We start from the raw sequence: 16,945 nt of genomic DNA on the forward strand, positions 1-16,945 counted from the left end.
GGAATCTCAGCTTTTATCATCAGCCTAGTACTCTGAATATTTAAGCTTACTTGAAAGCCTCTTTTTATAATTATGAAAAAAAACCCATTAATGTTTTAGAAGAGTTAAGAATCTTGCTTTCCATTTCAATCATCTTGTTCATATTCTGAGAATTTTAAGCTAGCATTGAAATCCTTTTCTAATCACACCAGAGAGCTACATTCATCTTTAAGATATTTATTGATAATTTAAAAAAATAAGATTCCAATCACTCATATAAAAACAATAAACTTGAATAAAGCAGAATGACCAGTAGAGGTAGGAGGAGGGTTCCTCCTTGTCACATTACTCCATCCTCATGGATTTGACAGGGCTGGAAGGATTTTTCCTGAGCACTGGCCAAACCCCACACGGAATCCGTTGCCCTGGCAGTAACCTAGGGACAGAAAACAGCACACAGCTTGTTCTGTAAGGACAGCTGACTTACCAGGAATAAAAGTGAATAAAGGCATAAAGAGACCAAAGCCAAGTGAAAACATTTCAGATATGCAATGAGGGATAAAAACCCAGAGCACCTGTGAGAGTTCAAGTAGTCCAGGTATATGAGAAAAAAAAGAAGCACAAACTGTTAAACACAGCAATATGCAAGTTCAGTGAATTGATCAAAGAACAAACAAGATGTGCCAGCAATATTTCTGTTTTCAAACCTAACCTGCAGCACCATCAATCTACCTGGCAAACTGATTCACTGCCTGGCCCAGCCCTGCAATTAATCAAATAAATCTGAATTCTCTTTCTGCAGCATCAGGACTGCTCTTGGGATATCAGGATGCTGACAGCCAGAAAGGCAGTCATTAAAACCCCTCAAACAGCAGGACCTACCCTTGAAGAAGCTGTTTCACTTGCTAAAGTCAAGTGGTTTAGTTCCATGAGAAATTCAACATCTGACTCCAAGTTCTCACTAATTCTCTGTTATATAAGAGGGTGTGGAAGCTCTGCTGGCTGCTGCTGCAGAACTCGGGGGGTGTGACAGCATCCTATGACAGCACACTACATCCCACAGAGCGACCACAGGACCACTCCATCCCTCCCTGCTACCCCCTGGTGGAGGAGGTGACGTTGGGACAGGGATGCTGCATCTCCTCTTGCTGCCACGGGCCAGCCCAGCTGCTCCACAAACATCAGCCACCAGCCAAGCTGCAGGCAAAGCAGGGCAGGGGACACAGACAGCACCTTCTGGCCCATCTGAGGAGTCTATTCTGCCAAGAGCAGCTGAGGAGATCCTACTGTAGCATTCTGCTACAGCAGCTGATCAAGGGAAGAACAAGTGGCATATGCTACATTTTAACGACTGATTTCATAGTTAGAGATGGATTTTCCTGATGGACTACATCACCTGCACGTGATAAAATACAGCTGCCTTCAAGAGGAAGAGAAGGAGTTCAACAGAACAGACCAGAATTCCCACCCTTAGCATAGATCAGTGGAAAACTCCCCTGAGGAAGAGAAAGGGTTGGCTCAGGATGCAGGGAGACAAAGTTACTGCAGCACAAAATGAGACCCTGCCAGCTCTAATCCACAGTGCAGCCCTCACAGCCAGGATGAAATGAAGTTTTCCAAGGATAGTAGTGTCTCCAAGTGCTTGTGTAAAGCCACAGACACCATCCTGGTATCTGTCAGGTAATCCTCATCCTTAAGCAGCAGTGGAGTAAGGCACTGTAAGGCTCAGCTCAGCTTCCATTTGACTCATTAGCTTCATTGTCAGCCTTCCTTTGAGCAGCAGCTGATTATTTCAGTCCAGTTTGGTTATCCCTGCTGTCAGGCACAATTTTGAGCAGCACCAAGGAGCAGCACACTGAACAAAGTGAGCCCTGTGCTGCCAGCAGCCCTGGCCTGAGCTCTGTATGCCAAGGAGCTACTGAAAGATTTTTGCATGCAGCTGCCAACACCACCAGGAGCTGCTCCCCTGCCATGCTCCCTCCCTGAGACACTTCTTGGGAGAAATATATTTTTCTCATTTTATGCATTAGGTCTCTGAAATAGGTCCCACATGGGGAGTAGGAATACAAAGTTGAAACAGGAAACCAGAAATGATGTGTTGAGCACTTGGCAAGAGCTAATGGCAGTGCCTTGGGAGAGGATGGAATAGCAGCTCTGCCCCAAGGGTGCCCTAAGGCCCTGGACCTGCCATATATCACTAAATAAATAGGAGCAGCTCCCAAACTGTCCCAGCAGACAGCCCAGCAGCCCCTGGTTCTTTGCAATGCCCCGGTGTCCACTGCCACACACTGTGCTAGTGTGAAATAGCCCAGCAGATCAATTAACATGGCACTGTCCCACTGCCTCCCCCCGGCTCTGCAGCAATGCCATCATGCCATCTTTAAAGATTAAACACATTCAGGATTCAAGGTATTTAAAGAATTAACACAACTTGTCCTGGGCATGAAGAACACGGGCTGGTCCCATTTGTCCTGAGCTGGCTCCCCAAACCAGCAGCTCCCAAACTGTGAGGGGCTCCTTGCCAAAAAGGGATATGAGTGTGTAACTGCACAGGGATGTTCTTCATCCCTCACTGCACCCTAATGTAGGGCTCCTGGCACAGTTACTGGAGAGACACGGGGGACTCTGGAGGGCAGTGTGGCACTTTGAGTTGTTGCAGGAGTGTCCCTGGATATTTGGGGAGCCTGTAGAGAGCAGAGTCAGATGCCTCCACATTGCAGAGTGAGCAGTCACTGGGCTGCTGGGAGGCTGAAGGATGGCACTGGGGACTCCTCAGGTTCATCACCTATGGCTCTCTCTACATCTCAATCTCCAGTTGTCTCAGCATCTTCCTCTGTCAAACTGGCAGCAGCTCACAGAAACACGATTTTCAAGGCTATTGGATGGGCTGCCAGGCAGGAGGCACTGAGGCTCTGCCTGCAGCACCACCAAATGCCAGGGGAGTCAATGCCAGGGGTCTGGAATACTTACATTAAGGGGTTTTTTGGTTTGTTTGGGGTGTTTTTGGCTTTTTTGTGTTGTTGTTGGGGTTTTTGTTTGTTTCTTTGTTTTTAAACACAGAAAATTCTTGGCTTTTCTTTGGTTTTTTTTCCAGAAAAAAAATAAAATATAATTTTAAACTGTTTCATCAAAAATCCTAGGAGTCCTGGTTGGATTGAGCAGGCCCAACTACGTAGGCACACTGTGAAGCAGCTGCCTTGGTGTTTGTCACTCACACTTTCTCTGCCCTCAGTCACACCTGTGAAGTCTTTTCCCATTGCTTTTCCCAATGCTTTCCCATTCCCATTTGTTCCTGTGCAGATATCTCTGATCACATCAGCAGGATGGAGCTGCTCAGAGCTAGGTGTGGCACTGGCTGGGTCTCAGCTGGTAACAACATCCCACAGCACATTCCCTAAAATCCCAGTAGGTCACATAGCAAAGACACTGGAGGCTTGAAACAAAAATTTCTCCTGGCTGTTCTTGCCAAATATTTGCCGCCCCAAAGCCACAAAGATGAGAGGAAAGGAAAAAATTGATTTGTTTTGCACTAGGCTTTGGGTTAAAAAGAAGTAGGAGCAGGATTTAGATCACAAAACACCATGGTAGATTTTAATTCATAAAATCCTTAGATTATCAAGATGAAAATTTAACCATGTCTCAGCATGAAACAGCTCTCAAGCAGAGCCCTTTTCAGAGGGGAGCTGGTCAGCTGCTCTAGAAGGCTCTGTGCTGTTTCCCCACATACCTGATTTGCAACACACTTCACTGAATAGGCCTAGGTTACAAATGAAATATTATTTGAAAAATAACTTTTTTTAGCATTTGCCAAGCTCAGCTCCACATGCAAACTTGGACTGTGGTGGAAACAATTCATCAACTGCTCCTAGTCCTGGGTTATTTTACCCATAAAGGCAAAACTACCTCCATCATCTCCTTGGTGCTCACACAGGGGCATAGGAGGAGCATTAAGGACTTAGCAAAGCAAATAATTTAATCTAGAAAGCATTTATGGCAGGGAAATTTCCATCCACCTCCTCACAGGGAGGATGGAAACTGTGCTTGCATGGCAGGTATGTGTAGAGTAGCCCAGCTCCACACCAGGAGCCTGTGCTGCTGGGATCAGCCTATGGAAATGTGTCCTTGCTGCAATTCTCCAGCCATTACCTGTCAGAATCACTTCATCTCCATCCTGCAGGAATTTACGAGACTGTCCATTGCCAAGAGGGATTTCTTTTGTTCCATTCCAGGATAGCTCCAGCATGGAGCCAAAGCTCTCTGGATCCTGCAGAAAGAGTTCATAAACAAATAAACAATTTTTTAGTATCTTTCCTGCTGTTCAGCTTCTTGCTGCTGGGAGCAGACAGACAAGTACATTACCTCTACAGAACAGAGTTTTGCTGTTGATTTAATTCATTGATACATTGGCTCTTTTTCCTGACTATGCATTTTAATTTGTTGCTGGCTATTAGCAGTGATGCTTACAGCTGTTTTCTGGTGTATTTAACATAGTGTTCAACCTGTTCAAGCAATTTGGGTCTGCCTCAGCAAGAATGGAAACAAGTGAAAGAAGCTTCTACAAATCCAGTGCTTTTATGTAGTCACATTTCAGATTTTTAATTACATTTTGTTCTTCAGAAGAGAAAAGCTGGTGTTTGTGAGTCTTTAATGTCATTCTGCAGTATAATAATCTGAAGATTCAAAAAGCACCTCAGAAATTTTTGAAAGTGAAGTACAAGCATCCCAGCTTGCAAACAACTTACCTGAGGCTTTGTGACAGCATGTACAGGATTTGTATTTGGTGATCCAGAAAGTGAGAATTGCCCATATATTGCAGCCACTGCCCAAATGGTAGCTCAAGGGGAGTAACAGTATGTGAGGCTGGCTCCAGCTTCACTGGAGAAACTAAGAGTTATACCTAGGCACCTTTTACATTCTTTTCAGAAATAAAAAGCTGCATTTCACAAAGAGTAAATGGATTATGAGGATGCTCCCACACAGATTTGCATCTGTTGTAAAATATTTTATAGGAAAAGAAGTACAGGAGAGATCAAAACCCCCAAACTCAACAGCATTTAAAAGCAGCCAAACGAAAGCCCTACCCACACCAAATCACTTCTCAGTGTGAATTTGGGGCTACCAAAGCAGCACCCCAGAGTGCCCAGGAAAGAAATGCAGATAGTTTTGTGGGGCTCAGATCAGGAAGGGTTTAGCCCCAGGCCCCACTCTGTTGGTTTTGAGTTGCTGACCATTGACTGTCACTGTTTCAACACTTACAGGTCCACTGATGGTGCCAGAGGCCAGGAGGTCCCCAGGTCTGAGGTTGCAGCCATTGATGGAATGATGAGCCAGCTGCTGTTTCATGGTCCAGTACATGTGCTGGAGGAAGGAGGAAGAGGGGCTAAAGCAAGGAAGCAGCAAAGGACATCCTCTGGTGGGCCATTAGGCTATGCAGAATGGAGTCATGTAGCCTGGCCTATGACACTCATAAAACCCACACTTCAACGTGCAATTCAGTCCCTCAATTTTTTTTTCTTATTTCAGCTGGATGTAATTTTTCCTTTTATTCCTCTCTAAGACCAGTAGTGCTGACCCAGGCTCTATGATTACACCCAGTATTTTAACAGCCTTGTAGAAAAATCTACTTATTACTGATTTGCTGACTACTGATTTACTGATTAAGGTAATTACTATGCAAAGAGCCAAATGTGAATATGAAATTGATTGAGAATTGCTGCAGCTGGCACATAAATCTCCTGGCTTCAATCAGTGGGTGGAGGCAGAGCCATCACGCTGCCCACGGAGGGGATAGGGCAGACCCAGGCTGGCAGCAGTGAGTGGCATCTAAATTAGAGCTCTATTGCAAGAGGCAGTTCCCTCTTCCTGTAGTTCTCTGTCCCCAGCCAAATGGACACAGAGCTAAGGATGCTCTGAGCATCCAAACCAAGCAGCAGGAAGAGCTGTCCCCTTCATCAAGCATTCAGGTGTTTCCATCTTCCAGTGGTGATAGTTACCCCCTGAGAGGTGGAAACACCTGAATACTTTTCATTTTATTGAAAATTCCCCTCTGTCTCCTATGCAGACATTCAGCTCTGATCTTCAGCTGCACTGGGACAGACTGCTCAGAGAATTGGTGGATTCACCATCCCTGGAGGTGTTCAAAAGGTGTGTGGATGTGAGGGACATGATTTAGTTGTGGGCTTGGCAGTGCTGCGTTAACATTTGGACTCGATGATCTTGGAGGACTTTTCCAGCCTTAGTGATGTTATGATTCTATTCTATGAGTCTAATGTAAAAAGCAGTGCTTGAAATTGCCTGGGCAAGAGCTGATGGCATCAGCAAGATTGCAAATAACCAAAAGATACTGGAGTCTTACCTTGAAATTGGATCTGCATATAGTAGTTGGTGAACTCATTCCTTCTCCTGCAGGAAATAAAGGATAAGAAAGAGAGACGCAATTTGTTTGTGTTGGATGAATTATGTTGGAGTCTTCTTATTTTACAGATGGATGGAGACTTCTTTTATCACTGTAATCCCTAGTGAGAAACCAGTAATAACATTTTCTATAGCTACAAAGACTGGGATTTCATAGAAAACAAGGGTGTGGATTGCACTGGAGTAGCATCAAGCTGCCCATTTCCTACTCTGCTCTCCTATGGGAGAAACACCTGGAACCTATGGTCAGCAGGGCCATAAGGTGGGGGCTGAGCTCATCTGGATCCCACAAAAATCTGCTCAATCCATGCCTCGACAATCCCTGCCTGTGCAAGGAGACCCCTCAGGGACCCTCCTCAAGGAAAGCAGGGGGGCATCCCCTGCTTGGCACATTGCTGCACAGCCAGCAGGGAGCAGGAGGAGTTCTGCCTCTTTCTCTGACAGAGGCAATCTGGGCAAAGTGGGAAAAGAAGGAGGGCAGAGCCCAGAGCAAAGTGCCTGAAAGTTGAGGTGGTGTCACAATATTGAATTGGCAATTTCAGCTTTGCAACCCACGCATCTTTGCCATACCTTTAATGGCAACAAAGAGCTCGATGTCAAAAGTGTAGGGCTCTTTATCCTGAAGGTAGGGCAGTGGCTGAGGATCCTAAAAGCACAAAAACCACATCATAGTCTAAATAAAAAGAAATTTAAAAATCCACCGGACATTCCAGTGGGTACTGGTATACCCAGCCTGTGCTGCACAACCCACTCTCTTCACCATTCTTACTGCTCAGATTCTTACTTTGCTTGGTCTCCTGCACACACTTTTACAGATCTTTCTGAACAGATATGATATCCATATAATCCAATTCCTTTTTCTGCTCGAGGCATGGCAAAAGCCATGCCATCATTTCAGTGTGGATGTTAATCCAGCACAAATAGAGTGCCAGCACACCTTTGTTCTGTGCCTGCACAGAGAAGATGGTGAGGCCTCTGCAAGACTCTTATCTTCTCCAGTTCTAACTACCTACATAATGCAGACAACTGAAAATGCTTGAACAAAGTGTTCTGGTTTGACTCCACCCTCTCTTCACCACTTACTGGATGTTAAGTGCTACCAAAGACCCAGAAGAAGCCCTCATTAGTTCATTTTCCAAGTGTTTTAAAGATGATTTTTTCTGCCCTGCTCAAGCAGGATGACAGCACAACATGTGTCAGGGCCAGAGACATCAATGAGCACTTGAACTCAGAGGACCCTGGCTGCCTTCATCTGCTCAGAAGTAGAATCACAACTGTAAATTCCATGGAGACAATCCTTGGCATGGATGCAGCTCAGTGATTTCTACTGACACTTTCTTAGCACTGCTTTTCCTTTATTTCAACCTTTTCTCTTGCTGACCTGGACAGGGTTTGGCAACACAAATGGCATGAGAGCTTCCATGGTGACAACCCATGGAGAGATGGTTGTGCCAAGGCTTTTGCTCAGGAAAGGACCCAGAGGAACATATTCCCACTTCTGGATGTCACGGGCTGGGAAGAAAACATTTCAAGCAATGCAGTTAAACATATCCTAGGAATTGTACATCCATCAGATTCATGAAAGAGTAACATGAATTGAAATTGCTATCCCCAGCCTCTTCTAGCTGTTTTGCCCAAATCTTAATTTAAATCCATCCATTTTCAACCCAATTTTCTTAGATCAGCTAGATGAGAATGATAAATCAGCAATAAGTAAAACAAACCACATCATTCCCATATAACTAGTATTTTTACCCCCATAATTATTCCTTTTATACCTAGCTAATGGTCTTTTCCAGCCATGTGGAGAATTTCAACAAGTTAAATCTCTGCAGAGACTGAGGGATTTGTGATTGCCAAATCCTTTTCCTGTTCCTGACACTGAAATCAATCACCAACCTTGGTATCACCATTCCTACGACTCCTCAATCCCTACCCAGAAGAAACTAGACTGACAATAGCTCTTTCATAAGTAAATAAATCTTAATTAGGCAGCAATTTCTGGTTCTACTAATTGATCAAAGATGGATTGATACAGACGCTGGAAAATACAGGCAGCACTTCATTTTCATCCCTTTCACTGTACCCAGTGGTTTCAGTGATCAGCATTCTTCTATTAAAATATGTAATTTATCCCTCTCTAGGGTCCCCCATGATGCTGGAACCCCCTCTCCAGGCAGATTCCCACAGCACCAGTTACCACTCCAGTCATTCATCAGGACCATCCCAAAGATGTGCTCCTGGGCTTTGCTGATGGGAATGGGCTCCCCAAACTTGTTTCCAGGACCTACAAAGAATGCCTGAAATCAAAAAACAACATGTTGATTATGTTTCTGAAGTTACAAATCTTTACTGCCCAGAGAGTTACAGACAGCAGCAACAGAGGCTGGACAGGGTGAGTTTTGCACCATCTCCCATACACATTTGGACAAAACCTGTAGCCTACTCCACTTTTCTTCCCCTCCATGAAGCTGGCAGGCTTGAATTACTTAAGAGCTCTTTGTTGCTAGGAGACAGGCATTAAACAAGGGCACGATGTTCTCAAAATGCAGGAGGAAAAATGGTCCCTCCTAATTACAGTCCGGATGCAGAACAGGTTTTCCCACTGAAGAGGCTGCTTGCTGCAGACAGTGAGCAGGAAGGAGTTTAAAGTCATCCAGGGGGATACTGAACATGGCTGGAACCTGATGGGACAGTGGGGAAGAACAGGCAGGTGGAGAAATGTGCCCACTCAGTAAAGTAAGCCATGAACTGGGTGCCTGCACTCATCTCCTTAGGAATCCACAGCCTGCACATGCAGATGATTTTGTAGGGAATCTCAGTTGTCTCTTTCTGTCTACAATATGGAAGTTCTTCCTTCTGTTCTTGCAGCAGTAGAACTCGGGCAGCGTCACAGCAACCTCACCTTATGGGACTGCATCTCCCCTTACAGCACTGATTGGCAAAGCACATAGCATTAAAGACTTTCACTACATTTTATAACCATTTCCATCAATACTGCACTTCTGCTACTTTTTTTTTTAAGGGAAATTATTGGGAATAAAACACACAAAAATTATATAAGACATTAAAATAATACAAATCTTCATACAATCCTATGAAACCCTCCCTTCTGGACCACGCTAAGCCGCAGCATGATGTGCCTTCCTGCCATGTTTTTTTACAACACCCACAGCACAGGTTTTAACTTTCAGGCAGCAGAATCATGAGTTTGAATTCCACTGCCAAGAACTCAGGGCTTCCTCTGGTCTAGCACAGGGGGCAGACAGCCTGGACTTCCCAAAGCCCAGTGTCCATTGATAGACCCTGGCTGCAGTGCAGAGGTAACTGCTGACCATGAAACAGGCTGTGGTGGCTGATGGAAAGAATTCTGCTGCCTGGCTGCACCACTGGTACTCAGCTTTGGCCAGGTGAATTTCTTCCAGCCTGAGAGCTGTGAGCAAACCTCCCAATGAGCCAAGGCACCCTGCTCCTCATCCAGAGCAAAGGTTTGTTCCACAGAAATCTTTACCGCCTGCAGCACAGACAGCTCAGAGAGGAACATAGGAATGGACCTTATGGGACATTCATTTTAGAAGAAACTAAACCCACCCTTTCTTCCCTGTTTCTATTTTAATATTTTTCAAGTCATAAGGAGGAAAAAAACCCTCTCACCATTTCTAACTCGATATCCAGACGTTTACAAGCACCAAACACTGGAGGTTTATCTGTGGGTAGAAAAAAGAATATTTTATTCTCACACCAGGGAGGCAGCTAGGAAAATAGAAGTAATGGTCAGAAGAAACAGCAGCTGGTGCTGCTTGGCATGGAACAGAAGGCGGATTAAAACCAGGGCTTTCTCTTTCCCTGACCCCAGGCTGGGCTTCAGGCAAGGCATCCCAGACCCTTCCACTCCACTACTCTGTGATGTGGAATAAAATTAAAGAATAAAATAAATAAGAATCCACATTAAAATCCTCCCAGAGACTCACCGTTGTCAGGTTTCATTTGTCCCACAGGTCTCCGGATGGGCGTCCCAGACACCACAACAGACGATGCCCGGCCGTGATAACCCACAGGTAGGTGCAGCCTTGAGAAAGAGCACCACAGGGCCTGAGTCAGCTGTGTGCCAGAGCAGATTTTGGGGTGGCAGCACCACAGGAGTACAAGGTACAAGGAGAAGGAGCTCTGTATACATGGGCACAGATCTCAGCACCTTACTCTGATACAATGATGGAAACGAAATATAATCCAAAACCACATTGCAGTCTTAATGCACTTCTGTTGCACTGCTCCAATTAATTCCTTTGATCTTCTACTTTCTTTTCACTCAGCAAAACCTAATTTTTTTAAGTATATTTGTCTTTGAACTGAGGGGACTGCACAGTAACTGGTGTGGCCACTGCAATGAAGGGCAGGGCAGACTCACTTAGGCTGGGACATGTGGAGTTTGGTTCTAGTATTAAACTCTGGACAACACCAATTCTCATCTGCTATGAACTGAAACCTGAAGTGTGTTCCTGGAAAACTACTCAGACCTTTAAAACATCATGTATATGTGCAGATAAGCCTGCAAAATAATGCTGTCCTTGAGAATAATCCAAGCCACCCACCAGTTTGGCATCAGAGCGTTCTCCTTGCCCCTGAACATGATCCCAACATTTGTGGCATGTTGGCGTGAAGAATAGAAGTCAGTGTAATCTCCTGCACGAGGAAAAAAAACCCATAAAATAGGGATCAGTGGCAGCAAAGTCCCTCATCTGCGGGGTCTAAAGCACATCATATGGTGCTGGCAATGAAAAGAGCAGGAAAGGAGACAGCAAGAGTGCTCAGAGGATGTCATTAATAGCATAAAGAGGTGATTAACAGTTCACCTATAACTTATGCAGCCATTTTTTTTTTTTTTTTTTTTTTTAATCTCCGGTAGAGAAGAGGAGGGAAAATGCAGGAGATAAAGCAGCAGCCCCCGTTCCAGAGAAGGCAATTCCCGCCCGGTACCCGGCAGGGACTCGGGAGATACTCAGGACATCTGCTGCCCTCTGCTGCCATCCCTGCAAACAGCTCCCACCCTCCGATCCACGGGAAAACGGAGCCGTGAGGGTGTGAAGACACAAACTGGGAGGGTGTATCGGCATTCTGCTGGTTAGTGAGCTCAGGAAGCTATCCAGCAGCTCCGGGAGGATCCAGCAGCAGGTTATCCCCTGCAGCTCCAGCCTCCCTGAGGAGGACCAGCCACTCAGGAGAAGCAGGAACCACACGGGACAGAGCAGCTGTGGAACCCTAAATGCCTTGTGTCTGTGAGATACAGCTCGGTCACACCAGGGCAATGCTCTGTTCCCAGCACTGATGGGAACCAGGAGCCAGCTATCTTCTGACAGGATATGCTCAACCTGAAACTATTTTCAGGAAGGTGTCACACCTATGGGAACTCTTCATGGTTCTGCTGGGACAGGCTAGACTTTGTCCCAAACCAGGGCTGTGCCCCGTGGAAGGCAAAAGCCAGCTCAGAACAGAGCTTGCATGGAAAATGGGCACGTTCGCTTCCCTGTTCCTATGAAGGTCCTGCCCTCAGGTGACTTTGATCAAGTTGGTTTGGGTCCAAATGCAAACTCCTGCTAAAACCAGGAAATGCTTACGTATCTCTATGAATATAGCAAACCCAAAGCAGTCAGTGGCCTCATGAGAGTGGAGGCAAGGTTTGGAATGCAGAGTAATGGTTTGGGAATGGAAACTCCTACTTGTTCATGAGGCTGTGCTGGAGTATCTGCCTTGGAAACTTTGCAACACCTGCATTATTTTCCGATAGCAAAAGGAGAAATTGTTGGAAACTGAACAAGGGTTTCTTTCCTGGCTCTAGTCACAAAGGCTTTTGGTGATGGCAGTCTGATGGCAGGAGTTATGTACCACCAGACACCCCTGATTTAGTGGAAATTGCATCAGGAGTGTTCTGGCTGTTATTGAGCTTCCCCAGGCTTTTATTCTTGTGCCACAGTCAGCACCCACCTTTCATTATGTACAGTAATCTACTTCTGGCTGCTGCAAACCCCATTCCCTGTCACAGCTATGATGTGTCTGTCTGAGCAAGCTGGAAATAAAGCAGCTGCTCTGTGTGGGAGCAAAGGGCAGTGCCAAGGAGCCCTTGGCTGCAGGGGACTCACCAATGTGGGCAGGCAGGTGCATCATCGCAGAAGCTTGAGGTACAAACGCTCTGAAATGAAAAATTAGATCTCAGAAAACTTGTAGCTCCCACCTGTAAGAAGCATAGAAGAGGCTGAGTTGCTCTCCCAGCTCCTTCCTTGAGTTAGTTTGCAGAAAAACCCCTGGCAGAAAAGCTGGTGACTGCACAGGCTGCGGTTACTGGGATGGCTGCACCAAAAGGAGCAGCTGTCAGTGTGTGAGTGGGGAGGGGACATCCCTGGGGCTGGCTGCATTCCCGAGGGACACAGAGAAACCCCAGTGCCCACGGCCAGGACACCACTGCCACTGCCTCTGTGTGGGAAGGACGAGCTCATGGCATGTGGCTCCTGGGCTGTCTGATTTGAACTGAAGGCTCTGTTCAGGGCACAGGCAAGCAGCAGTTCAGACCTTCTCCTGCTCATGAGAGCCTAAATACTCCCAGTGCCCATGGCAGGACAGGGAGGAACAACTCCTGCTCACTCCAGAATAGCACTTGTGGTGTTTAAAACACCACTGTGGACCAACGAGAGGTGTGGGTAAATGGACACACAGAAGAGAACAGAGCACAGTCCTCCCCTCCTGCCCCTACACCACTGCACAGCCCCAAATCTGAAGCCAATTTGTGACCATGTACTCAATTTTAGCAAAGTCTGAAGAGTGGTTGCTGAGGACAAACTGGGGGGGGGGTGTTTCCCCATGCCTGCTCCAGGTGTGACAGGCAGGGAGGGAGGCACTGGGGGAGCTGGAAGAGGTGGAGACCCTTGGAGCAGCGTTTCTCCTTGGATGGCCACAGTGGAGGGGCCGTGGCCAGAGGACCAGCCCAGGCCATGCCTGTCCGGGCAGCCCCGCTCAGCCCCCACAGAGAGGGAGCAGGGCTGGACACACCCCAGGGCAGAGCTCCCTGTTCCCAGGTGGAGGGTGACACCCTGGATCTGTGGGCAGTCACGGGACTAATCAGAGATTAATCTTTACGTAATTAAGAGAAGGAAGCACTCGATGTGCACAAACCCCAGTTAATTCCCATGTAGGAGGCAGGTGGCCACGTCAGAATGTTGGTTTTGGTGTCCTGTCACTCAGGTGACACAGGCACAGCTGTGTCACACACCTCACTGTGCCTGCAGCCACCCCCTGCTCCCTCACCTTCTCCGCAGCTCCGTGTCGTCCCTCAGGGTGGGCTCTCCAGACGACAGCAGTTTTTGGAGGAAAGCCCTGGCCTCTGTCCACGCCGGCCAGCCCAGCCCCATGAAGGCATTCAGGGTGGGCTGGCAGTGACACAGACGTGGGGGCAAAGAAAAGAACACGTTTTGCTTATCCTTCACATGCAGGAAGATGTCCCACATTCTCATCCTGGTGTTGGATGCCCATGGCCAGGGTTATGTGGCTGTGGCTGCCCAGATCCCCCTGCCCACAGTTGCCCACACCCCCATCCACACCCCACAAGTCCCCTGCAGCAGGACCTGCTGCATGTTTGCATCACCCCATCCCAACACACCACTGCAGGCCCTGGTGGCTTTGATATCTTAACCAGTTGTAGACAGAGGTGGTTTGTATTTACCTTTATCCTTAACGCAACCTCCCTGTCATTAATATCCCATCCATGGAGTGTTGAAGGCACAAGCAGGAGTGAATTAACATTTAAGCTTGGTGTCAAGACACCTGCATTGCCACAAGCTGATTACACTTCCCTGGAAAATGACCTTTGGACCCCCGACGTCCCTGCTCTCCTTGATAACACCCTGTGATGGTTTTTGCTCTACCAGAATGCTCCTGACAACCTATTTTCAGTTCACATTCATTATCTCACCACAAGTTGCTGAAGTGCTTACAGAATATTTTTAAAATGTGTGTGGAAATTAAAACAGACTCTGATAAATACCTGGTCAAAAACGTGCTGGTGTTTGGCAAGAGCTGGTCCATTGAAAAGATGTTTAATGATGCTGAGATCCAAAATCTGGTCTCCAATTGCTACCCCAAGCCTGTGCCGAGGCTGCAAAGCAGCAAGAGGAGAGAGGAAGAGAAGAAGAGATTATGCTTGTTCCCAAAAATGCCCCAAAGAGGGCACAGGGGAAGACAGTGACCACAGAGAGTTTAGCCCATCCAGGACAAAGGTCTGGTACCTCAATGGGCCATCAGGAGCCAGTCTGAATCTGGCTAATGAAAAACATTAAGCCCTGTGAGCAGAGCATCACTCCAGACTACCTGCAGAACCTGAGGGGTAGAAAAGAGTCTCATTCCCATCTTTTGGGGAAAGGAAAGCACAACAAACTGAGGTTTCTCTCCCCATCCTCTTCCCTCAGAAAGAAGCTGACTTTCTCATTAACACCCCTCATTAATGACAAGCACTGCAGAATAAGCCCATCTGTCTGGAATATGCTGTGAAGTAGGAATTCTACAAGTGGGGAACAGTCACACAGAGAGGCCGTGGGCAGGATGGATCCCATCCCTATGGGTGTGCCATTGGAGAAATGGGAATTTCTGCACCCCAGCTCCTCCCCAGAGGACTGAGGGTGCTCTGGACTGCTCTGGTGATACCAGGAGGCACATGATGAGAGCACATCATGCTCAGGCACATGATTGCTGTGCCACATCTGCCCTCCATCACCCACCCTCACACCACAAGAGGAGCTCAGGACATGAATGCTGAGCCCAGCCTGGGTCCCTGCTCGATCTTCACTGCAGGAACAGCATCCCCACACTTGGGGAAATGTGACAGATGCAGCCCAGGAGACAAAGCTCCTGTTCATGCCCCGGGTGTGTGCAGAGCTGGTGGTGAGCAGCACCACGGCAGCTGCACAGGGCAGAAACACACCACAGCCTCCATTATTTGTGTCTTCGGACAAATACAGACAAACTATTACAGCCACTCTGAAAAGCAGCTCACCAAAATAACCATCTTCAGACATCCATGCTATTAAACCTATTTTTCAACCTTTAATTTCCAAACAAGATTCCAAATGTGGTAGTAAGTGTTTATTCAGCAAGCATTCCTGCAGAAAAAAAAAAAATCTAAAGGTCATGTCAGGTTAATTTGTAACTGGGATAGTCAGGAATGACACCAATTGTTTTAGCCTGAAATCATTAAAACATTCAGCTACTATCAGAACATTATTCTCCTAAATAATAACTCTAAGTCTTGCCTGTCATTTCACAGGGTTTGAGTGAAGATGGTTTTTTTCAGAGAATAGTTACTGAGGAAGGCAGAAAAATAATCCAAACTTGCTAGATAACAGCACGCACATCTAGGAATAGATTAAATGCATCATCTCATTTTATCTTTAGAAAATACCACATTAGAAAACACCATCTTCTGCTTCAATTTTTTTTAAACATACATGGGTAACTAGCAGACACCAGGAGATAATCATGAAGTTTCCATAAGCAATGACAAATAAATTCTCCAGATTTTCCTTCTGAGAAGCAGCTCTTGGCTTGTTTCCCTTTCTCCAGGAGGACACATCTCTGGAGCTCCATCCCATCAGGCACTCAGAGGTGTGAGGTTCAGCCTAGCTGGGCTCAGTTCTCATGAAAATTTGGAACTGGGAGCTACTCCCTTGGCAGAAAGGTTGAGCCGTGTTTTCTTATGTGATCATCATAAAACAAAAGGCCTGGAGCTGGCTCAACTTGCAGGCTTCGGCCAGAGCTTCAAACATGACATGTTTGCACACATTTAATGCAGCATTGCATAAATACACACCCAATAGAACACAACAGGTCAGCTGCAAAAACAGGTAGAACACACATTTGGTGCCCTGGTTTAATGCTTTGGCATTAACCAACAAAACATCAACAAAACTCCTCAAGAGCAGTAGTTAATGGGGCTTCTTAAGGGTAATGGTGTGATTACAGTCACAAAGAAAATGAAAGACTGAGTTAAAAACAAAAAGTTGAGTGTGAAATGTGCCATGCCTCTACATAGGGAGGGGAAGGGTCAAACACAGATTCAATGAAGTCACAGAAATTATCAAAACCACACAAGAGCTACTGTACAAATCAGCCAAAGTACTTCTCATCAGTATTAACACTTCTGGTTTCTTTTGTGCAGTTTCAGAGAAATTGTGATCAAAATAACCACACTAAGGAAACAGCTACAGCTTTGCCATCAGATCAGGAAGCCCATGACCTGTGTCTCAGGCTGGGAAGTCTTCCTTTATCCTACGTTTCTGGGAAATTCTACTGTGTCATAGCCCTGGAAAATTACAATAGCCCAAGAACAAAGTTTGCTGTTACTCACCTCCTCCTTCGTGGAGAAAACCCCATAGGGGAGGTTTTGGAGAGGAAAATCTGAGTCCTTGTCTACCCGGATGAAAGACATGGTGACCCCCGAGCAGTCCCTGCTTACACACAGCTCCCACCTCCCAGGTGCTACGTGCCTTCCTTGAAGGAAGAGCCTCTCCAG

The 16,945-nt window shown here is 46.4% G+C and overlaps 1 protein-coding gene across 1 annotated transcript; it reads right to left on the reverse strand.

The window, feature by feature from the left end:
• Window positions 1-279: 279 nt before the first annotated feature.
• FAH (fumarylacetoacetate hydrolase) lies at window positions 280-16,876 on the reverse strand. Its single transcript, XM_062501571.1, has 14 exons — window positions 16,781-16,876; window positions 14,426-14,536; window positions 13,690-13,811; window positions 12,531-12,580; window positions 10,986-11,076; window positions 10,365-10,462; window positions 10,048-10,100; window positions 8,594-8,693; window positions 7,775-7,905; window positions 6,964-7,039; window positions 6,335-6,381; window positions 5,236-5,337; window positions 4,126-4,243; window positions 280-415 (listed from the first exon to the last, which is right to left on the reverse strand). Exons 1-14 carry the CDS (start codon window positions 16,859-16,861, stop codon window positions 336-338), a joined length of 1,260 nt encoding a protein of 419 aa, XP_062357555.1. The 5' UTR covers window positions 16,862-16,876; the 3' UTR covers window positions 280-335.
• Window positions 16,877-16,945: the final 69 nt, after the last annotated feature.

Source organism: Cinclus cinclus, chromosome 13 (genome assembly GCF_963662255.1).
Source record: "Cinclus cinclus chromosome 13, bCinCin1.1, whole genome shotgun sequence".
NCBI lineage: Eukaryota > Metazoa > Chordata > Aves > Passeriformes > Cinclidae > Cinclus > Cinclus cinclus.

What these genes read in the sequence shown, in the direction of transcription:
- FAH (XM_062501571.1), bottom strand. Translation starts at nt 16,861, where the DNA reads ATGTCTTTCATCCGGGTAGACAAGGACTCAGATTTTCCTCTCCAAAAC. An exon ending in GCACCTGCCTGCCCACATTG is followed by an intron (nt 11,077 to 12,530) that starts GTGAGTCCCCTG and finishes TTCCTCGTGCAG; the next exon opens with GAGATTACACTGACTTCTAT. An exon ending in AGATGAAGTGATTCTGACAG is followed by an intron (nt 416 to 4,125) that starts GTAATGGCTGGA and finishes TTCTGTCCCTAG; the next exon opens with GTTACTGCCAGGGCAACGGA.